Below are 24,198 nucleotides of genomic sequence, written 5' to 3'. Positions count from 1 at the left end.
CTCCACTTTCCCATCCTCCTGGGGAGGTGAGTCAAGCTCTTACTAGCAACGAGGGAAGATTGGTCCCATTGACTCCCATCCCCAATGCCTCCCCCTGCTCCCCCCACCTCTCCTTTGGGGCAATGTTGTGAAGATTCCTCCTCCTGCATTTTGGGCCCTGTGCCTCTCCCCCAATACTCTCCTCCCCTTCCCCGCCTTGATTTGGGTCTCCCCACAGCAGAGGGAGAGAGAACAGATCCCAGCAAGATCCTCGCCCCCATCAGCTAAGCTCTGAGGAGAGGGCAGTGATTTGAATTACATTCCTTCCAAGACTTTATAGGAGACTGGGGTGGGGGAAAAGCAAAATACTGTACATTGGGCTAGTCTCTGGGTGTGGAGATGCTGAGTCTCTCTCTCAATCTGTATCCAGACGCCACGTGTCATTAGATACCATTAGACAGCACGCTCGGATCCCTCCCCCAAAGCTGGCAGATCTGTCAGCTGGGAGGCCGTGCGTTCCCCGATAGTAATTTCTTTATTTTGAGATTCATTACTAACAATGCCCAGTGGGTGGGAATGTGGCTGGGTGCTGAGGTTTATTTCCCCCATCCATCTCTCTCTCGCTAGACCCTTCCAAAAGATGAATTCGTGGTCATTGATGTCCAGCCAATAGCAAGAGACGTCCCAGAGACAAAACTATCCCCTTCCTTGGTTTTCCAATCAGCATCTGTGCTAGGAAAGAGGACAGAGAAGGAGAAAAAAGAGCTCCCACCATGGCGGTCTTCGGATAAACATCCCACGGACATTGTCCGATTCAACTACCTAGACAACTACGATCCCATCGAGCAAGTGAGGCAGGCGTAAGAAGCTCCCGTCCTTCCTTTCTGCATTTTCTGTGGCACGGTAAAGGTAGCTGGCACTAGTAGGAAGAAGAAGGCTATTGGTGTCTGCTCAGGGGCATTTCTGAATAATGCAGCAAGGTTTAAGGGTTTGTGCAGCTCTCACTAACAGAGAAAAATAAACATACTGCTGGAAAGCTAATGAGCACATTATCGCTGTGGGACCGTGATGGCTCAAAAGAGATTTACATACACATATCGAAGAAAGAACGAATAGCACCTGCAGTTACACTGTCTAGGATAGACTTACAGGAGTAATGAGTCCTCGTGCTTCAGGGCGTTATCTGGTCACCTGCTGGGGTGGGGTCAGAAAGACACTTTCCCCCATGGTATAATAACTCATAGCAAAGCGCATTAGAGAGGTTTCATGGTTTCTGCTGACACATCTAGCAGTGGCTATTATTGGAGAAAGAATAATGGCTCAGCTGGACCACTGGACTGTCCTTGTGCAGCAGTTCTTGGGAAAAGAGGCTCAAGAGTGTCTTGAATCCCACCCCCAGCTATGCATCTGGGGAGAAATTCATCCTCCTGCAGTGGGCCAACAAAAGTTCGGTAAACCAGGTAAGTCCCAATTAAACCCTCAAAGTTCATTGACCTTGTGTTGGCCCTCTGCAGTGGTGAGTTTCACCCTAAGTGCATAGCTCCTGTGAGTTTCAGTCCTACCTAGTACCCATACGGGCTAATGCTAATGTACTTGCATTGGTTCTTTTTATAAATAGCTATGCTGGATAGACCCATCCTGGACATTTCAGAAATTCCCCATCTCCTAGTGAAATCCTATTATGGATCATTATCTTTAATCCGCATCACCTCATCCTAGGGTTTAACATCGCTTCAAAGAGCTTTCTGCATTCAATTTCACCCTCTTTCTTTAGCACTTTTCAAAAGTCAGTCTCATCCTTCTTGGTAGAATTGACTGAAGACTTTATTAACCTCCTTTAACCGAGATGCTTGTCCTTAAAGATGAATATTATTTTTTATTTGTAGTACACCTCTACCCCAATATAACACCACCTGATATAACACGAATTGGGATATAACGCATATAAGCAGACAGTGATGGATAAAGATGTCAGATTAGTCTTAACTACATCATAAATGGCGGATCAAATCAAGTTCGATATAACACGGTTTCATCTATAACGCAGTAAGATTTTTTGGCTCCCAAGGACAGCATTATATCAAGGTAGAGGTGTAGTAAATATTTATATTATGGTAGGATTTACACTATTCAGTCTGGATCAGGACCATGTTAGACTAGGTGCTCTACAAAATCAAGAGACAGTCTTGCTTGGAAGGGTTTACAATCTAAAGACACAATGAGGCTAAGGGATGTGTCTACAACATTCAAATAGATGGAGTAGATTCTGAGTCGCTAATGGTGCAATAAGTATAGGGAGTGTTCTTCTTCCTCCTGGGCAGGGTTTAAACCTGTGAACCATTTGTGCTACTGAGAATGTTTTCATGTGTAATGTTCTACAAAGCCCAGCTGTAATTACCAGGGATTATTTCAAGGAGAGAAATGAATTCTGTGAGATTTGCTTGTTTATCAAAGATCTCCCTTTAATATCACTTAAGCTGTAAGTAATTGCTACCATGTGGTCTTCTCCATAATGCCTGTTCTGGTTACGCAGTAGCACAAGTGTGCTCGTTTAGGTATCAGTGTGACTTTTCGCTTGAATAACCCATAGTTAGGTATTTCTTTTCCATGGATTGATCACTGTCAGAATCCACCACTGCAGTACTTCCTCTGAGCTACTCACCCTTGAGACTGTATATCATGACCGCCGTCCTTTAGGCTCAGGAAGACTGGCTGAGACAATGTTGGGCAATTCTGTTCCCTGATCGGTCAAAGAAATTCTTGTGGAAGCAAACCAGGTCCTCCCGCAGGGTCGAAGTTGCTTACTATTTTGTATTAGCATAGCACCTAGGAGCCCTGGGCATGGACCAGGACCCCACTGCACCAGGCACGGTACAAACACGGAACAAAAAGTCAGTTCCTGCCCCCAAAACACTTGCAATGTAAGTACAAGGATGATGGATGGATACAAACTTCTTACCTAGCTTCTTATCACTCAAGGCCAATTGTCCTAGGAAGTGACACACCAGCACTGGGTACTGTCACTGGGTAAACCCTCTGTTTTTAACCTCCATGTGGTCATGACAGCAGCATGCAACTGTCATTTGTCAGTGGTGTGGTTTGGTCCTGGGAGGCAGGGTGTAGGGGGCAGGTGCTGTGGGGGAGGTCTAAGTCACGTCTGCATGTGAATGAAGCCCTTGCTCTGCTCCTGTGTAACTTCTCTGTGTTTTTGCATATGATTATAGTTAATATTGCTCCAGACGTTTGCATGCTGCTGCATAGTAAGAGAGCAAACTAAGACAGAGGTCTCAAACTCCCAGGCTGTTTTATGCATTGATCTGGCCTCCTGTCTTTTTAAGATTTAAGAAAATAAAATGTTTCTAGTCTTTACAGTTTGAAAAAAAAAACTTTCTAACCATGACCTGATTCTGTCCTGTCCTCCTGAATCCGCAGACAGATTGAAACCAAAGTTCTTGAGAGATGTGGGAACTACTCCTATTCATCATCAGAGGGTGTTTTAATTCAGCAACCTGTTGCCATTGAAATGGTAACATTGTAATCAATTTCACTGCCACTCTTTGTAGCAGAAACATTAAACTAATCCACTCTTTCCCCATCAGTGTCCTGGAGGGCACAGCTATTAATGGTGGAGTCCTGCTGGGCGTCCATTTCTCCACTCGATTCTCAGTCACTGGGCCCAGCTAAGGCAGTGGGAAGAAACAGTCTGCTTTCTGGGGTGTCCTTCTTGCTGTCTGATCAGTAGGGCACAACTCTGTATAAAAACAAATGGACTGATGGGGGTCACTGATTGGACTGCAATCACAGACAGGGCTTAAAGGGGCTTCCTGAAAGAGAGGGGTGAGAGAACTTTGAGCACGTTAAATGAGAGGCATTGGGACATGTGGGGTGGGGTGGAAGATGGCGCAAAGTCAGGCAGGAGTGAAGGATACAGAGGGAGAAGTGAGGAAGAGTGGGAAGAGAGACAAAATGATGGCAGGAGTTGAGTTATGGATTGCCTGGAAGGTGTTATCAAAACTCCGTGGTGGAGTTATAGCTGTGATCTATACTGTTGCGTATCTGTCTGTGTAATCTGTCATCATCATGATATCTCTCAGGTATACTTCCTACGTCTTGTTTTCTACCTGAATCTTCCAGTTAGCCTTTCACTTAGGTACAAACGAGAGCAGATATCAGTGAGAGTGGTTGTATCTATTCTAGGGCATTAAGCAGTGTTGCAAAGATGAAATGATACATTTTCATAGGAGACTTGGAACCGAGTCAGCAAGCTGTCCAAGATCTCTCTGACTACGTTCTGACTGGGAAGGAACACGAGAGTTTCTTTAATCCATTTGCACAGTTCTGCTGGAAGGCATCTGGTGTTGTGCAGCTTGTTGCCAATAAATGAACAATTTCTCTCCCATTTTATCGTAGATAAAGGATTCTAATTCCAGTTCAGTGTTGGAATCCTGCCAGGTGTGTGGCCCAGTGACTCAAGAAGGAGTCCTGCTACTTCTCATGATGTCAGGTCAGCTGAAATGAAGGCTGGCCCCCTCATTCTGGCCTCTGGAAGCTAACACTAACTCAGATAATTTGTAGACACAGGCAGGCTCTAAAAATAATTGCATGTTGCGCCGGAGCGTTTAGCCAATAAGAAAATAATTACTTGAAGTAATTGTTCTGTCAACAGCCTAGGCCCAGTTTCTCACAGAACAGGGATCACTCTTGTGTGAAGGGAACTCCATTGCACTGGACCTGTTAGTTGTGACATCACACTCTGTCACTCAGATCTCTCTACAGCTAGCCCAGCACTCATCATTTGTCATGGCTGTGCAGATTAAACTGTGTTTTAGAGATAGGCAGATGGATAAACTCTGAGTAGAAGACTGGGCTGTCACTGTTTCATTTTTTCTTAAATCCTTTTTTTTTTAATAATGTATTTTAAATTAATAGGCTCATATGGGTGCTGTCACTACTCTTTATTGGATGGAATCAGAACTGCCCAGCCATGTTTCATAGGCTCAATACTTTTAACAGCTAGTTAAGATTCTTCTTTGGCTCAAGTGGTAGGAGTCTGTGCTTTTGGACCAGGAGAACCTGAGTTCTGTTGAAAGCTGACCAAATTCTTCACAATGAATAATGTATTAGATGGATTTTACCTCTTGGCTGTCCATAAATTGTCTGCAAACAGTTTAATTTTCTTAATTTGTTATTTAAAGTCATGTGCCTAATAAATTCTGTGAATGGGTCTTGGTGTTCAGATTGTCTGTGAGCAGTTCCTTATGAATATGCAATATCTGAACTGTGTTAGTTGGTTTTGAAGGATATGCAAGTCACATAATGGATGAGTGAAACTCTTAAAATCAGGTTTCTGGCATGAAGTCAGATGATTTTGAATTCAAAATGTTCCTTTTAGGCTTTTATTTGTTCGTAAGATGAGATATGATGGTGATGTGTGTGGTATAAGAATCTGGACAGAATAGGAAATTATAACCTTAAATTTTGCTGTTTCTGGGGAAAATTCTGCCTGTGAAATTATTCATTAGACTACTTGCAGAGACTGAACACAAAAGGAGAATCAATGTAGTCAAAGCAAATTTGCTAAATAACCTGCATGAATATTTGCAGAAAATTGTGTGCAGTATTCATGTGACTCTAGTTGTGTCCTTGCTGTTGGTATAAAGTTCCAAGATGTCACGTGGTGCAGCATACTGACTGCTCTGAAGTCCTAGGAAACCAGGTTTGGTATAATCATGTAGGGAAATTTTCTGTCGATCAGATTCAATATTCCTTCATCCAGCTTCCAGAGTGTAGCAAATTCCCATCCTGCCAATTGATTATAGTAGCTTTTATAACAGCTCCATATAGACACACACTGAAGATTTATCTGGTTGTATAAACAATGACTCATAGGAGAGTCTGGCAGACTAGGGCCTCATCTATACTACAGGCTACATTGGCTTAACTAAAGGTGTGTTCTCAAATCAATTTAGTTAAACTGGTGCACACCCCAGGTGAACATTTATTTATACTGGTTTCGTTGAAGTCGGTAAGAAGTCGACTCATGCTAACTTGATATAAGCCAAGTTTAAATTGATTTTGAGTGTTCATGCAGGGGTTTGCGTCAGTTTAACCTAATCAATGTGAAAACACCTTTAGTTAGATCAGTGCAGCTTGGAACGTAGACAAGGGCTAGAAGCCAGCTTAGTTTTATGGGGCTGGTTCTCCACTCCCTTGCCAGTGTATTTGGCACCCACTTTGCACAGGTGTATGTCACTACGCGAGGTGCCAGGGAGTGGGGAGTTAGGCCTGTGTAGTTAAGATGGCCTGTACATTAAATGTGTGCAGTATCAGAGCCCATATTTCACAAGCATCTTTGTTTTTGCCTTCTGGTAAATGACTGAAGCTTCATTTCACACAGAGAGATGCAGGGAGAGAGGTGTGATCTATTACAGTACATTACAGTACAATACAACTTTATTTTGTATCTTTAATACAAACTGTGTCCCAACATGCTTTAAATAGTTACATTATAGTAATGGAAGAGAGCAGCTTACAGGTTTAGATAAGGCAAGGGAGAAAACAGGATAGTGGATGAGCCACAGAGATACAGGAAGACTGTTACAGATGGCAAGTGCTGCAGAGAAGAAAGCTCTCAAGACTACATTGCATGAGAAGGGATTGGGGAGACAGATGATATTGCTAGCAAAGGAAGCCTGAACTAGATCTGGGTTATCTCTCAAGTTTTCTTTGTATTTCAGTAGGGATTTCCCCTCTTCTCAGTTAACACTATTCCTTTCCATTTTGCAGTAGAAAGAAAGGAGGAGGACTAACCCCAGACCTCAGCCGGCAAGCATTTGAGAAAAAAAGGAAATCGAGCTGTGCATCTTATAAGCTTCGGAAAGCAAAATCACTGGCAAGTATCTCTAGACCCTAACATTATTAACACAGGGCCTAAGTCCTGTTGGCATCACAGAGAGTTGGAATATTGGTATAGAAAGGTACAGCTTGCTCAGTAAAGACAGGCAGGGAAAAAAGAGAGGAGGTGTTGCCTTATATATTAAAAATGTATACACTTGGACTGAGGTTAGATGGGAATAGGAGACAGACTTGTTGAAAGTCTCTGGATAAGGATAAAAGGGGTAAAAACCAAGAGTGGTGTCATAGTAGGGGGTCTACTACAGACCACCTAACCAAGAAGAAGAGGTGGATGAGGGTTTTTTAAACAACTAACAAAATCATCCAAAGCATAAGACTTGGTGATGATGGGGGAATTCAACTACCCAGACATCTGTTGGAAAAATAACACAGCAGGGCACAGATTATCCAACAAGTTCTTGGAATGTATTGGAGACAATTTTTTATTTCAGAAGGTGGAGAAAGCTACTAGGGGAGAGCTGTTCTAGATTTGATTTTGACAAATAGGGAGGACCTGGTTGAGAATTTGAAAGTGGAAGGCAGCTTGGGGGAAAGTGATCATGAAATGGTAGAGTTCAAGATTCTGAGGAATGGTAGGAGAGAAAAGAGCAAAATAGAGACAATGGATTTCAAGAAGGCAGACTTTAACAAACTCAGGGAGTTGGTAGGTAAGATCCCATGGGTAGCAAGTCTAAGGGGAAAAAAATTGAAGACAATTAGAAGTTTTTCAAAGAGACATTATTAAGGGCACAAGAGCAAAGTATCCCACTGTGTAGGAAAGACAGGCAGTATGGTAAGAGACCACCTGGCTTCACCAGGAGATGTTCAGTGATCTAAAAATCAGAAAAAGAGTCTTACAAAAAGTGGAAACTAGGTCAAATTACAAAGGATGAATATAAACAAACAACACAAGTACGTCGGGACAAAATTAGAAAGGCCAAGGCACAAAATGAGATCAAACTAGCTAGAGACATAAAGGGTAACAAGAAAACATTCTACAAATACATTAGAAGCTAGAGGAAGACCAAGGACAGGGTAGGCCTATTACTTAATGAGGGAGTCAGGGGGAAACAATAACAGAAAATGTGGAAATGGCAGAAGTGCTAAATGACTTCTTTGTTTTGGTTTTCACCAAGAAGGTTGGTAGTGATTGGACATCTAACATAGTGAATGCCAGCGATAATAAGGAAAGATCAAAGGCTAAAATAGGGAAAGAACAAATTAAAAATTGCTTAGGTAAGTTAGGTGTCTTCAAGTCTCCAGGGCCTGATGAAATGTATCCCAGAATATTCAAGGAGCTGACTGAGGAAATATCTGAGCCATTAGCAATTATCCTTGAAAAGTCATGGAAGATGGGAGAGATTCCAGAAGACTGGAAAAGGGCAAATCTAGTGCCAATCTATAAAAAGGGAAATAAGGACAACCCAGGGAATTACAGACCAGTCAGCTTAACTTCTGTACCGCAAAAGATAATGGAGCAAATAATTAAGCAATCAATTTGTGAACATCTGTACGATAATATGGTGATAAATAACAGTACGAATTTCTTCAAAACTAATCATGTCAAACCAGCCTGATAGCTTTCTTTGACAGGGTAACAAGCTTGTGTAGGCCTGGTATATCCTGACTTTAGTAAAGCTTTTGATACTGTCTTCTATGACCTTCTCTTAAACAAACTATGGAAATGGAATCTAGATGGAGCTACTATAAGGTGGATGCATAACTGTTTGGAAAACTATTCCCAGAGAGTAGTTATCAGAGGTTCACAGTTATGCTGGAAGGGCGTAATGAGTGGGGTCACACATGGATCAGTTCTGGATTTGGTTCTGTTCAGTATCTTTATCCATGATTTAAATAATAGCATGGAGAGTGCACTTATAAAGTTTGTGGACGATACCAGGCTGGGAGGGATTGCAAGTGCCTTGGAGGATAGGATTAACGTTCAAAATGATCTGGACAACTGGAGAAATGGTCTGAAGTAAATAGGTTGAAATTCAATAAGGACAAATGCAAATTACTCCATTTAGGAAGGAACAATCAGTTGCACACATACAAAATGGGAAATGACTGCCTAGGAAGGAGTACTGTGGAAAGGGATCTGGTGGTCATAGTGCATCACAAGCTAAATATGAGTTAACAGTGTAACACTGTAGCAAAAAAAAGCAAACATCTTTCTGGGATGTATTAGCAGGAGTATTGTAAGCAAAACATGAGAAGTAATTATTTCACTCTCCTCCATGCTGACGAGGCCTCAACAGGAGTATTGTGTCCAGTTCTGGGTGCCACATTTCAGGAAAGAGGTGGACAGATTGGAGAAAGTCCAGAGAAGGGCAACAAAAATGATTAAAGGTCTAGAAAACGTGATCTGTGAGAGAAGATTGAAAAAATTGGGTTTGTTTCATCTGGAAAAGAGAAGACTGAGAGAGGACCTGATAAAAGTTTTCAAGTACATAAAAAGTTATTATGAGGAGGAGGGAGAAAAATTGTTCTCCTTAACCTCTGAGGACAGAACAAGAAGCAATTGGCTTAAATTGCAGCAAGGGAGGTTTAGATTGGACATTAGGAAAAACTTCCTAAATGTCAGGGTGGTTAAGGACTGGAATAAATTGCTGAGGGAGGCTGTGGAATCTCCGTCATTGGAGATTTTTAAGAGTAGATTGGACAAACACCTGTCAGGGATGATCTAGATCAGTGGTCACCAACCTTTTCCGTGGGGTGGGCGCCAGATGACAAGCTGCCGAGGACCGTGGCCACTAGACAAACAGCCGCCGAAATGCTGCTGTGAAGCGCAACTTCAAGAGGCGTCGCTGGAGAAATACCGCTGTGAAGGAGCGTCATCAAGAGGCGTAACTGCCGCAATCTGGTGGGATTTCGGCAGTAGCACTTCTTGACGTTGCCACTTCTCAGTGGCATTTCGGTGGCTGCTTGTCCGGCAACCAGTAGGCGGGCACGCATGGGTGCCCCGGTGGGCGTCATGGTGCCCGCAGGCACTGCGTTGGGGACCCCATGTCTAGATAATACTTAGTTCTGCCACGAGATCCCTTCCAGTCCTATGATTCTGTAATTCTAAGTCTATTACACCAGGGATATGTTTGGCCCAAAGCATTTGTATAACCCTAGATATCGCAGGTGCCTTGATTCACAAATAGACCTGATCAGATTTTGCTAACTGTAAACTTTCAAAATTGTGATTTTCTTCCTTTCTCGTAACTTACATTTTAAATCCCAGTTCCAGTGTTGTCTAGGAGGAGCCATTCTACTATTAGGAATGATTTCTTCCATTAACGCATTGTAATTAGGTATAAAGCAGAACCACTTTAGAAGAAAACTTGCTGATGTGGGGCCAGATTTATGATTATTAATTATTATTTGTCTTGCAGCAATGTCTGTAAACCTTTACTAGCTCAGGACCCCATTGTGCCAGACATTGTACAAACATATACTAAATGACAGTCCCTGCTCTGAAATGCTTAGAGCAGAGAAGCTTAATGGCTGCTCCAGCATGACTGCATTGGCCAGGGGCAGAAGGTGCAGGGAACATCTTTCTTCCCTTAGCAATTCTGTGCGGGCAGCTGTGCTGCCTGGACCTGATTCTCCTCTCACTTACTCCAGCCAGACTCCCTTATAAGCCAGAGGTCAGTGGAGTCACACTGGTGTGAGAAGATAAGGTGGGCTCCATGAATGCAAAATGGGGTGGCCAGTGTAATCCACAGGGCTATGTGTTGTGTCCCCCTGTGTGCCTGACACACAGAGGGTGCAAGTAAAGCCGGGCTCTTTATCTCGAGCTGTAGAGACTCATGCTGCTAGCTCTGGAGGTTCCCATTGCTGTCCCCAGTGTGATAAGATGGTGGCTGTCACATCAACTGCACTCAGTGTTCCTGAGGGGCAAGGTCCTGTGCTCCAGCCTGTCAAGATTGCTTCCCCACTCTGAACTTTAGGGTACAAAAGTGGGGACCTGCATGGACACTTCTAAGCTTAATTATTAGCTTAGATCTGGTAACTCTGTCACCATCCAGAAATTTCAGTGTCTGGATCACTTCTTGTCCCCTCCAAAACCTTCCCCTCCCTGGGCAGCCTTGAGAGGCTTCACCAATTCCCTGGTGAACACAGATCCAAACCCCTTGGATCTTAAAACAAGGAGAAATTAACCTCTTCCCTCCTTTCCCCACATCCCTTGGTGAGTCCGAGCAGTACCCCAGTGAGTCCGATCCAATCTCCTGAGTTTAACAAGGAATCAATCAGGTTCCTTAAAAGAAAGCTTTATGTAAAGAAGAAGGTAAAATCTCTTTGTAATCAGGATGAAAATACCCTTACAGGGATCAATTCATATTTTTTTATTTTTTTTTGCCACGAGGACCTCTACGCCTTAGGTTCAAAGTTGCTAGCAACAGAGGACAATCCTCTCAGCAAAAAAAAGACTTTACAGCGTTGAAGAACAAAAATAAGAATCTGCTTTGCTGTGGCTTTACTTACAATTTTGAACATGAGAAGACTGGATTGCGAAAGATTTGGATGCTGGATGACGTCTGGTCCCTCTCAGTCCCAAGAGCGAACAACACCCAAAACAAAGAGCACAAACAAAGACTTCCCTCCACCAAGATTTGAAAGTATCTTGTCCCCTTATTGGTCCTCTGGTCAGGTGTCAGCCAGGTTCACTGAGCTTCTTAACCGTTTGCAGGTAAAAGAGGCATTAACCCTTAACTATCTGTTTATGACACAGCCAGTGGCATCAAGTCTGTGCTGTGTGTGGAGGGGATGCAAATGCTACATCTGTTCTAGTTTAGCAATTCCCGTGGGGAAGATGCTCTCCCATTCTTTGGAGGCATCATACCAGTTCATGCCCTGTGAAGAGCCCCCAGCGAACCCAGTGGGAGCTTCCTCCTGTGAATCGAGGATTCCAAATCTGTTGGTTTCATTGAGTCTCCTCCTGACAGTCAGATCTAGTCCCTTTGTCGAGGAGCTGGTGCAAGAGGCTCGCATGCTGAGCTACTCCCAATTTGCACTAGTGTACATGCGAGGAGAATGAGGCTGCTGCTGTCTGTTCTCATCTCTGTCCCCAAGTAGCTATGTCCCCCTCAGGCAGCTAACTTCCCTGGGGCTCAGCTTCCCCAGGTGTAAAACCGGGATTAATACACCAATCTCCCAGAGGCGCTGGGAAGCTTAATCCCTCCATAGTGCTGAGCGGGTTATAACTACCAAGGAAGAATTTGTGCTTGTAAAGCACTTTGAGGCTTTGGGAGGAAAAGTGCTAGGTAAGCATAAAGCATTATTCTTAAACATACCACTCAGGACACGTTTAAATAAAACAGTTCCAAACAGAGTCCTTCAATAGCTAAGCAGCTGCTGTTTCCTCCAGTTTCAGTCTCATTTCTTTGGATCCAGTCCTGCTCTCAGAAGAACCTAACTAGAACAGATCACACATCAGTGCAAAACTCTGAGGGCCAAAACCTCAAAGGTATTAAGGCCCCTAACTCCCTCTGAAATCAATGGAAGTTAGGTGCCTAAATACCTTTGAGGATCTGGTCCTGACTCACTTCAGTGGATACCGGAGGTAATTTGCTAGGTGTAGATATTGATATTTTTATCTACTCTTCAGTTAGTTCCTGTAATACCCCAGATCCAGACATTCAGGCTGTTGACACAGCACACCGTATAGCGGCACAGGGGAGTGTTTTTTCACACCCCGGCCCGACAAAAGTGCTAGCGTAGACAGTCTTAGTTTCTGCACTTTATAAATACTGGATCAGTTCCTCAAGATTCTGGTATCTTTTCTTAAAGCAATCTCTTGCACTCGCAACTTTCCATCATCACTATCTGATGTCTGTTTATACTTCGTGCTATTGCATTTTGTCCGCGTGACCAGCCCTTAGCACCACTAGCTGTTAATACTGAGAATTCACTCACAGTTTATAAAATAGGACAGCCTCAGATGAAAGCAGTACCAGAAAGGCAGGCTTCCAGAAAGCATCCTAGAGATAATCTTTTGTGGACATGGACAACAAATAGCTGCTGGAATAAGCAGATTCTGGTGAGCATTTTTGTTGTTGTTGTTGTTGCCAACTTGGAAGAATGATTCCCAAGTAATGAGAACCAGACAACCCCCAATATGTTCCAACCTACAAAAGAGATTAACAGTAAGATCACTAAGGCTGACAGGCATTTGTTATTCTTGCATAGGTTATTTTCCTAGCTCAGTTATGTCCTTTATTGTACTGGTGCCTCATACAGTTGCTATAGTTAAAGTTTGTCAGCCTTTGTCTTAGAAATGCCATTTTCCAGGGCTTTATAATACAGCCTCAAGAGTTCCATTTCAGCATGGCCATGATTTTACCTTTGTTTTATTTTTGGAGCCGTTACAGAATCAGTGAAGTGGTGGGCAAATATCTGAACAAACTTGAGGGTTTTTCGGGAAGGCTTTGAGCTCCTGCCATGACATAGTCCCCATGAGATGTTCTCCATTTCTGAGGGTGTCCCTAGTCTGCACCCTCGAGTCTGGAAGGCACAAGCCCCAAGCCCATCCACCAGTGCAGGGATGAAGTTCTCCCCAGTAGTGTCAATGGGAGTTTTTGATACCACCATCAGCAGCAGCATGATAGGGGGTGGGGAATGTGCACACACATCACCGGAGCTGGGCTGATTGCAGCTTAGAGGACCTAACGTTGTATCTACAGCTGGCAGCTACCAGAGATCTTCCTTTAGGTCAAGCAAAATGTTCACAAAGACATCCTGAGCAAACAGAATTCTTGTAAGGACTGAATCTACCCTACAACCATCTGTTTTACTAGCCTCTGGACTGGAATAGGATTTGACTCTCTATGGTCCTTATGCAGGGATCTGTAGCCACTAGAGGTCCTCTGGCCATCCACTGACTCCCTCTCCACACCTGGTCTGCTCCCAGGTCCTTCCTCTACCCTGACCTATAAGGAGCTGGTACAAAACTCAACTGTGCTGAGTCCAGCAGATGCAGATTTCCCAAACACTTTCTACAGCTGCCATCATGGTAACATCTGAATGCCTCACAAACATTAATGAGTTTATCCTCCCAACAATACTATGACTACTTGCTTCACCACACCAGCCATCCTTCTCTTGTACAACTGCAAAAGTACTGCTGTGCTGAGAGTGTGCCACAGCCCCTGTACACAGGGTTAGTATCATCTCTAGTCTCTCTGCTTCAGTTTCCCATTGTGTAATATGGGAATAATATTACACTATCTCACAGAGGTGTGTGAGTTTTAATCAGTTAATGATTGTAAAGCAGTTCCTGAAGATGCTATAGAAATGCCAGCTATTACTATTAAATATGATAGTTGTTGTTTGTAAAAACGCTTGGTAGATGAAAAGCACCACCTAGACCAGGGGGCTGTTCAGCAAAGCATTACTGTATTGTAACTCTGTTGAAATCAGTGAAGTCTTGTGGTGGTGAATCAGGCCTTGCAAGCATTATTAATACATAAATATGTTACAGCAATCATGAGGGAGATGGGAATTTAACACCAGACTAAATCAGTACTAACTCTAGTGAAGTCAATGGAATTACATGAGTGTAAAGAGATCAGAATAAGGCTCCATATCTTTTTGTTCTGATTCTCTCAAAGGCTCTGGCTTTTTTTCCATGTTAAGAACTGAAAGTAGCCCTTATAGATTGAGTTAGATGTTCTGGGACTTTTAGATCAAAAATGTACCGTTTACTTCTCTGGGAATTCTGCACCAAAAAATTAAAAATTCTGTGCACAATATTTTAAATTTCTGCATATTTTATTTGTCAAAATAACACAAAATAATCATGCCAGTTTCAATTATTTTGGTAATTTATTTCAAAATACCTGTCAGCAAGTATGTCTGTAACAATACAGACAACATAAAAGATTCAGGAAATGTTTTTGACAAATAGATTCCTTACTAGGCATATTAGTACAAAACTTTGAGTAATAATTTGTTTAAGCTACAATGCAGAACCGTATTTCCCACACCCCTCAGAAGCCGTGCAAAGGCTTGGGAGAGTCAAGAGTAGTGGAGGAGCCAAGGGAGAGGGAAGTAATTGCTGGGAAGGAGCCTGGGAGTGAACTGTGGAGGGTTGTTGGGTGTGGGTGAGAGAGTATGGAACAGTTTTTTGGGGGAGGGGGAGGGATTGTTAGGGAGTTGAGGAGCCTCCCCCGGGGAGACCATGGCTACCCCTAACCTCTCCCATTCAGTCAGGCACATCTGCCCACCATGTCCCCATGTGTCCTTGCATCCCCACTCCCCATTCAGCCAGGTATATCTGCACATGTTCCCATGTGGCCCTGCACCCTCGTTCACCGAAGCATAGCTGCCCCTGTCTTCATTTATTCCTGCACCCCCATGTCCCATTCAGCCAGTCATAGCTGCCTCTGTCTCCGTGTGTCCCTGCATCCCCACTCAGCCACCCCCATTCCTCCCCCATCCTCTTGTGTCCCTGCACTCCCTCCCCCCTCGTCCCTATGTGGCTCTGCACTCCCACACTCATTCAGTCTCTGACTCAATGTTGTCACCCCACTAGCTTCTGTGCCCTTGCCCCAGTCCGTGCCCTGCACTAGCCCTTCTGAACCCCAGTCTGTATGACCCCCCCTAGCAGCCTGTTTTGCCCCACTCTGTCCATCCCCCCATATCCAGTGCCTCCTCACCTGGCCCCATGGACAGAGTGCTGTGAGGAAGGCAGCATCTATCCCTCCCTCTCTACGGCTGCCGTCGCTTCTGAAGCCACATCAGCCCCTCGTGCAAAAGATGTAATTGCAGCATGACCCCTCTCGCAGCTTCCCTTTGCCTCCCTGTCAGAATCAATTATTCTGCGGAGGGGAGGAATCTGTGGGGGCCTTAATTGTGCACTTGTGCAATGGTGCAGAATTCTCCCAGGAGTAATGTTTTGGTATTCCTGAATCCTGGACTGTCTCCAGTTTCAGTAACCAACCCACTCTTCCTCTTTCACACTATCCCAGTCTATAATCCTGCTCGCCATTTCTGATTATGACACTCTGATGATGATAGTGTGTTTTCCTTAGGCTGATGAAAGAGACAAAATTATTTATATAACCAAGTAGAAAATATCAAAAAATAATTTGTTTATTGTAAAGATCATCATCGTCATCATCATCATGTTCCTATTACACCTCTGGCGTTTAGGGCAGTGACAAAGCTTCTCCACTCCTGTCTGTTTCTGGCAAGTCTTTCAATGGTTCCCCCATTGTGTCCCAGGTTTTTCAGCTCGGCTTCCACAGCTCTTTGCCATGTTGTTTTCTGGTGGCCTCGTTTTCGTTTGCCTTTAGGTGTCCATCTTATTGCTACTCTGGTGATGGAATCAGTTTCCATCCGAAGCACATGACTGATCCATCTCCAACGCCTCCTGGCAATGATGGTGCCCAGATCCCCTTGGCTGCACTGTGTCAATAGATCTTGGTTTGAGATTGTTAAGATAAGGTTGGGAAATCTTGTTTAAATATAATTGTTAAAAGATTCTCATGTCAGCCAAGCCCAAAGAGAGAGGCTTATAATTCAAACCTTTTAAATTAATCCTTTGGAAAAGAAGGAAGCATGTTGAAAGAATAAATGCTCCAGGTACCAAAAGATAAAAGTATAATGAAGACACATAAGATGAGGAGGTTAGACTAGATGATCATAATGGTCCCTTCTGACCTTAAAGTCTATGAGTCTATCAATGCATTGAAATTGAATGAAATCAAAGACTATTATACTGAACAATGAAGGTGTGGAAAGGGTTAATATATAAGAGAAAAGGAGATAGTGTTCCAGATTCACAAGAGTAAAAAATGGATGTTGGATACCAAAAGGAAAGAAATAATTTCAGGCCACACCCAGACTCTGTCAAAAATCAGTGGAATAGCATCCACTGGGCCTGGTCCGAGTTTGGCCCCTTGGTTTCTTTTCAGTGGGGTGGTAGTGTTTGCTAGAATAAATTTTGGGGAAGATCACAGTGTAATTGTTACAGTGCCATGAGTCCTGGAAACTATGGCAACAAATAAGAAAAGCTCAAGATTTGTTTGGTAACAAGTAAAATTAGCTTTGAAGCCCCGGGCTTTTGACTATAGGGCCAAACCCCTCCCTCACATGTGTACATGCAGTGCCCATTACCTCCAGTGGGAGATGTGAGAATATATAGAATTGGGCCCATAATTTTTGTTGGGGAGAATCATGATCCTTTTATATACTGAGCTACTGGCTCTCCCCTCCTCCACATGCTTCTACTTGTAAGCTATGACTCTTGTAAGTTTTTAATTTTTGGTCCAAAGTCTTTGGGCCTGATTCATTACTTTTTACTTCTGTTTTGTACCCGTGTAACTCCATTGAAGTCAGTGAAATAACACCAGTGTAAAACTGGAGTAGCTCAGTGATGAATCAAGCCCTTTATGCTTTGCCATCACCTCTCTCCTTTTAGACTCTTATCCAGCAAAGTGCTTAAGCATGCATTTAACTTTAAGCGTGTGAGTAGTCCCTCTGAAATCAATGGGACTAACTCACATGATTAAAGTTGCAAAGAGTCCTGTGGCACCTTATAGACTAACAGACCTATAGGAGCATGAGCTTTCGTGGATGAATACCCACTTCGTCGGATACATTCACCCACGAAAGTTCACGCTCCAATAAGTCTGTTAGTCTATAAGGTGCCACAGGATTCTTTGCTGCTTTTACAGATCCAGACTAAAACGGCTACCCCTCTGATACATGATTAAAGTTAAGCACCTGCTTAAGTGCTTTATTAGATCAGAGCCCTAAAACTTGCCCCATACTATCTGGACCATATCACCTTGGGAAGTATTGTCCCCATTTTACAGATGCGAAACTGAGGCACAGAGTAGATGGAGTGACTTGTCCAAGCTCACATATTGAAAGCAGGTCTCCTGCACTTCAGTCCAGGGCCCAAGACAGTAGGTCATCCCTCCCTGTCCTTTTTAATACAGAGCTATGCACCCCCATAGTGAGTCTACCCATTTGGACCTTTTGGTCCCTGCAGTGGTGTTGTCACCGCTCCCAAATTACAGCCTCCTTTACAAACCTATAGGCTCATCTACTAAGACTCCACATAAGGTTTTTGCAGCTGTTCAGCAGAATAATCAGTCTCGTGCCAAAAACGTCTAAATGTCAAAACCATGGCCATTTTATTAGCAAGATGAGAATCACGAAGTCTGACACTCATGACAGCTGTGAGAAATATTACAGCCTCAGCAATCATCCCCTCTCATGCTTTAGATTCTGTTCTGTGTGAGTGGCTGCTCCACACCCACAAATGTTCTTGAGTTACTGTTGCCTATATTCTAAGGTGAGAAGATCACAGTATTTAGGGTCAGGAACAAATTTCCCCCACGCATATTGGCAGGGAGCTGGTGACTTGAGGAAGGAACATCTTTTAGGGTCAGGTGTGCATTTCCCACATGTCCAGCTTTCTGCCACTGCAGAATCCTCGTGCAGTGGCAAATCGCAGTTCTAGCCAACTAATATAGCCTCAATTCTATAGACTCAGTTCTGCAACTCATAATTTGAGTATTACTTATTTGCACAAGTAGTACCATTGAATTTCCTGGGACTAGTCATGGGAGCAAAAATTACTCTGGGTAAGGCTTGCAGAATCAAACTCCTTTGTTTGTACATTTCACTCTTCTTGAAAAAGCACAGCCTAGCTTTGTGGTGTAACATGCTTTGCCTTCCTATCCCCAAGCACTCCGAGGCTGAATCACCAAAAACACAGGAGTGCAAAAACAAGGTACAGTCAGCTCATTGCAACAGCCACTGCTTACCCACCTTCATGTGTTTCTGTCTCTACTGGAAGAAAAACCTACTGTACCTGTCATGTCCTTGTTTACATTGTCATGCTCAACCACTCACAAGGACATCTTAAGCTGTTGCATACTTCCTGGCTTCTCTTTGGGTTGATGTTTGGCAATCATTGGACTGCTTGTTTTTAACTTGAGGATTAAGCACTAAGCATTATACAACATCCACCGCAGTCGTATCAAGTGACCACAGGAAAATGCAAAACCGTGTTAAATTTTCTGTACAACAGTTTGATTCTTGACAATAGTCTGCATATAATAACATCATCGGCTATCATTGCTTCATAACGCATTTCTAAGCAGATGTTTTATTATACTCATGGTTTTTCAGTATTCTAAACAAGAGATAAACAAATGATTTGGATCAGTTTAACAAGGGCTAGATTGCTAGCACACAACTTCTCACGAGCTGCTTTTGAAACATTTTGGGATTTCTTTAAAAGACTAAACAATCACTGTAATGGTAGGAATATATTTGGCTACTTCTAATTAATCATAGACATTGACTAGTAAAATGAAAAGATAAAAATTGACCATTGTGTATAATTTCTATGCCTGATCTACCTTTGCACTATGGTGCCTCAGACCTCACAAAGGAAGCAAGGTTGGGCCTGGTCAGCGCTTGGAAAGGAGACCTCCAAAGAATCCTGCAGGAAGTGGTGCTAGGGACTCAGCTCCCTCTGAGTCAGGTCTGCATCCACCTGTTGCAAGGAGACTAGAGCTGCTTTCTTCTGGATGAGACATAAACCACAAGTCCTGGCCACTTGTGGGGGTTACAGCTTCCCCGGCTCTTTTGATAAAACTAGGAGCACTAGCCCTGGAATCTTGGCCAAATTCTAGTGGAGGTAAATTCCATGCTGGTGATTGTGAGTGTTTATTATTAAATCCCACCCGGCAGATTCAGTTCCACTCTGTTCTCTTCACTTCCTCTCCTCAGCTATGGGGCCAAGTTATTCTGCTTTGCTAGAGCACCCAAGAGATGGTTGCACTTCATTGTTGTTGGAAAAAATCAGTTTATCCCGTGCATATTGCACAGAGTGCTGTGAGACTGAATTAGTCTGTAAAGGGCCTTGTGATTCTGAGCTGAAAGGGACTGTAGAAGTGCAAAGTGTTATTAGTGTTAATTCTAACTGCTGCTCGCTGCATAGGTTAAGCTATAAACAGCTAAATTCTTGCTAGCTGGAATCCTTCATAATTTAAATGAATATATTAATTCCATAAAAGAGATAAGTCTGTTTCACTACAGCCCAAGTTCTGCCCATGGATGTTTGCCCACTGATTTCAATAGGAGCCGTGCACATATGTCTGAGGACAGAATTCGGTTCTTAAAGTGTGAGCTGTTGTGGAGACTCAGTTAATGTGAGCAAGCCCCCTTTAGTGGCTGCTTCTAATTGGCTTCGTTTGTCATTCATGAAAGGCTGGAATTTTTTCCACTCCACAACCCGCCCCATAGATGTATGAAGTGTTCTTATTTATGTAGCTTACTACACAGATCTGTGGAATTGTAATAACAGAGTGTATAAAACTATAATTGTATGTCTTTTAAAAACCAAGGATACTAGATAGTTTTAGAAGGGCTCAGACATTTTTATCCCCTTTGTGGCTGTTAGGAGAATATGATCTTTCTGTTTTTCTCTTCCCAGCTGTCCTTATCTGCAGACCTTGGCTCTAGCCCAAAAGGACCAGTTCGCCCAAGCTGGGCTACTCACCAGTCAACAGGGTACCCTGTTACCAAAGCAACAGCTAAGATCCTAGCTCAAAGTGCCCAGTGGAATGCTGGGATACGGCCAGCCCCTGTTCGACCTCCAGTACCAAAGCTGAGTGAAAGAGGGAAGAAGGCCTTTGCAAGGATGAGCAGAAGTTCTCCATGTTAGTAAGCTGCTCTATCTCGTTGCTTAAGCTACCAGAGAGACTACAGCTCTCTGAGTTTGGAGTTGGGGAGCCATTGGCACTATGTTCCCTCATGTCAAGCAAGCAGCAGTCATTTTAGATGGTGTGAACCAAACTGACTGTAATTTACCAGCCCTAAAATGTGGCACAAAGATTCACACGTAGCAGTTTCCTATGGCGTCTGTCTCTATGGTGACCAGACAGCACACGTGAAAAATCGGGACAGGATGTGGGAGGTAATAAGAGCCTATATAAGAAAAAGATCTCAAAATTAGGACTGTCCCTACAAAATGGGGACATCTGGTCACCCTATCTGTCTCTCATGACCGTCGCAGTACCTAAGGGCCAGTCTACACTGTAAAGACTTTGACAGGACAGCCATATCAGTACAGCTATCCCAGCAGAGGTCCTTAATGTAGATGCAGCAAATACCTGTCAAAGGAGTTCTTTTGTTGGTGTTGTTAAAGCACCTCCAAGAACAACATAAACTACCTGGCAAATGGAGTCTTTTGCCAGAATAGGGGAGGGGGTACGTCCCTGCTTGTGTGTATGTGTCCATCCCAGCATGCCCGTGCCAGTGAGGGTGTGGTTTTCACACTCCTAGTCGACATAGGCATGCCAGCAAAACTTTGTATTGTAGACTTGGCCCAAATGCTGGCAAGAGTTTTGTGTGACATGAACTCCTGGGTGTTTACCTGTAGAGCAGAGGGTTTGTCTCCAGTGTGAATGCAGATGTTTTAATACTTTGTTATATATGTGTCTAGGGGCCTGGTGCAGAGCCTATTGATTCTGATGTGCTTTGGATGAGGCCCTGGATGGATGCCTTAGGCTGGGGATTGATAATGACAGATTGCAAGGAGGATCCCCTCAAAGAATTAGACCAGAAAGTGCTACTTTTACCACCAGTCTGGGGAGAGGTTTCAAACCGCTGTTACAAGAGTCGAATGACATCATCAAAAGCAATTTCTGCCATGCCAGCCTAGGGCTAGCTCGTGCAGTCCTTACACAGGGCCTTCCCTTGTGACATGCTGAGCATCATGCAGAGTAACCTCAGCTTCCAGTGAGCATCTTCAAGGAGTCGCTCAGCACCTGGCAGCATCAGGTCCTCGGAACGTAATCAGGCAAAAATTCCATTGACGCCAGTGGGGGGGTTAATAGATTAAGGATTGCAGGATTTTAAGAGAGTAACCGGTTCAGTGGATAAAGAAACCGGAGCGGGCACAGCAGAAGGCATCTGATATGGCGCCATGTAGCAGTTTCAAAGAGAAACTGCAGGTGCAGTAAATGGAAGTGGATCGACAGCATTTATTAATGAATCCCTATGGGAGGAGGGTATGGAGAGGAGTCCTGTGGGGATCCCTTCTGAGCTCCATACCATTCAGAGCCTTCCTTTGTGACTAGGAGCCAAGGGTGATGATCCAGAACTTGGTGTGATCACAACTTGCTTTGTGGGGGGTACGATTTAAATGCAATCCAATCTTGATACGCTGGAGAAGGAGGTGGAATTGAGACAAACGAGAAGTGGGGCATGTAGGAAGGAATATGCAAATACATCTATATGAACTGGAGGAGGGGCACCCCAGACTGCAGTCAGAGGGTTATAGAGGTAGGGATACACTGCATATAAATCAACAATACAGTGCCTATATATAAAATAGAACCCTTATCCAGCAGTGAGGTCACATGGACAGAGCCCCAGTGAGGCTCTGCATTGGTCTGCAGCCCATACATGAGAAGCTCATTGCAGGATCGGGGCCTTCAACTGTATTAATAAATTAGCATATCACATGTCCATCAAATGCAGCAATTATCCTGCTCCATTTGACACCGTTCTGGCTCCTGGGGCAATACTGCACTCACTCTTGAGTCCTGCAGTTCAAAAAAGGACACAGGAAAATGGGAATGAAAGCGGAGTTGATCCACGCAGAGAAGACTCTTAGAAAATAAGCTGAGAGGAAGGCGGGGAACTACTGTCTCCAGGCATCTTGTAAAGGAGACAGATGAATTATCCTCACTAGACTATAAGGATTTCACAAGAAATGATGAGCTGTATTAAGTGTAATTTAGGTTGATCGCTGGGCAAAACTACATAACCCCTTGTAAAAGAGAGACAGCTAAGTTCTTCTTTACCATTCACATCTTCAGGGACCTCTTCTGGATCTCTGCAATCTCCTCTGTGCCTTTTTTACAGTGAGCTGACCAACATTAGACTCAGCTCTCAAGATGAGAGTAGTTTGCCATATTCCCATGACGCTGGAAGTGCAGGCAGTAGAATTAGAGATATTTGTAACAGGACCAAATTCTACAAATTGAGGTACTGATATTGGAGTTTAGAAATAATCTACACGTCCATTCAGTGACTAAAACAATCTATAGCAGCTGCTAGTCTCAGGATTTTCTCTTTATCCATTCTAGCATCCCCACTGTTTGAAGCTCAGCCCTGGCAAATTCCTCCATCGGACCATGGATCTGACGCAGAGTAAGGAAGTGAAGGTTCAGTGCAATTCATCTCAGCCAAACCAGCTCATCTGCCCAGCTTTCAGAAGATGCCGATCACATCCCTGATTTACTGTGAAGAACGGATGTTACTGACATTTAAGAATCATGCTCAAAGTCTCAAGGATCCAGCTCCATTTTTTTATATCACTTGTCACAATAAGAGACTTCCTCCCCACCCTCATTGAACTCACGATACAATGGCTATAAAGTCACTGTACAATGCGGAGAAACAGGCATGCAGACCCTGAGGGAGATTTACTAGTATAGCTCTGGGCTGACTGCATTGCAGCCATTTTACACTGAAGGGTTTCTGGGGGAGGAGCTATCTTTTACTGTGTATACAGCACATAGCAGAGTCGGCCCTCACTATGGCTAGGATCTCCAGGTGCTGCCATAATACAAATAAGTCATGCAAAACTAGGGTGAGATCAGAATTTGAATCAGTATCTTGTTTGCTATCTTGCCTTTTTTCAGTATGTTTTCTTGTCTCTGCTGCTTTGGATGCTGACGCCTCATTCTACTTTCACTCAGTGTGTGTCTTCACTGCAGAGTTAACTTGGGCAATTGGCACCCGGGTTAGTCTAATCCAGGTGCAAGCTGCCACACTGCAAAGCCTTACTGTCTTACTGTGTCCTCACTGGTGCTGAACTCCCATGTGTGTGTCATTAGGACTTTGGGGGCATATCCCGTGGTCCTGTGTGCTGCAGTGTGCTGAGCTGTATGATTATTAGCCAGGATGGGCAGGGATGGTGTCCCTAGTCTCTGTTTGCCAGAAGCTGGGAATGGGTGACCGGATGGATCACTTAATGATGACCTGTTCTGTTCATTTCCTCTGGGGCATATGGCACTGACCACTGTTGGAAGACAGGATACTGGGCTAGATGGACCTTTGGTGTAACCCAGTAGGGCCGTTCTTATGTATGTTCTAGAGTGTCACAGCTAAATACAAAATCAAACAGATAGGTTAGCATTAGCACATCTGTAAGGGATCATTCAAGGTGAAATGGCCCATGAACACCTCTGTAGTCACAGGGCAAAAAGGGGGGTTAGAGGGTTACAGATGTACTCAGCCACAAATCCAGCATCTTTATTAAGACCATGATTTTTAGTGTCTAGGAAAGTTATTAATTTA

General features: G+C 43.7%; 1 protein-coding gene across 1 annotated transcript in view; it reads left to right on the top strand.

Annotated features, from left to right (window-relative positions):
- FBXO16 (F-box protein 16) overlaps window positions 1-23,786 on the top strand; it is a 47,893-nt gene extending 24,107 nt beyond the window's left edge. The window contains exons 6-10 of the mRNA XM_032790880.2: window positions 607-839; window positions 6,766-6,871; window positions 18,563-18,607; window positions 20,321-20,546; window positions 22,983-23,786. Of these exons, the coding sequence (XP_032646771.1) occupies window positions 607-839; window positions 6,766-6,871; window positions 18,563-18,607; window positions 20,321-20,546; window positions 22,983-23,050 (678 nt within the window). The 3' untranslated portion in view covers window positions 23,051-23,786. The remainder of the gene's footprint in view (window positions 1-606; window positions 840-6,765; window positions 6,872-18,562; window positions 18,608-20,320; window positions 20,547-22,982) is intronic.
- The last annotated feature ends 412 nt before the right edge of the window (window positions 23,787-24,198 follow it).

Source organism: Chelonoidis abingdonii, chromosome 3 (genome assembly GCF_003597395.2).
Source record: "Chelonoidis abingdonii isolate Lonesome George chromosome 3, CheloAbing_2.0, whole genome shotgun sequence".
Taxonomy (NCBI): Eukaryota; Metazoa; Chordata; order Testudines; family Testudinidae; genus Chelonoidis; species Chelonoidis abingdonii.
This window is presented reverse-complemented; position numbering and strand designations above follow the sequence as displayed.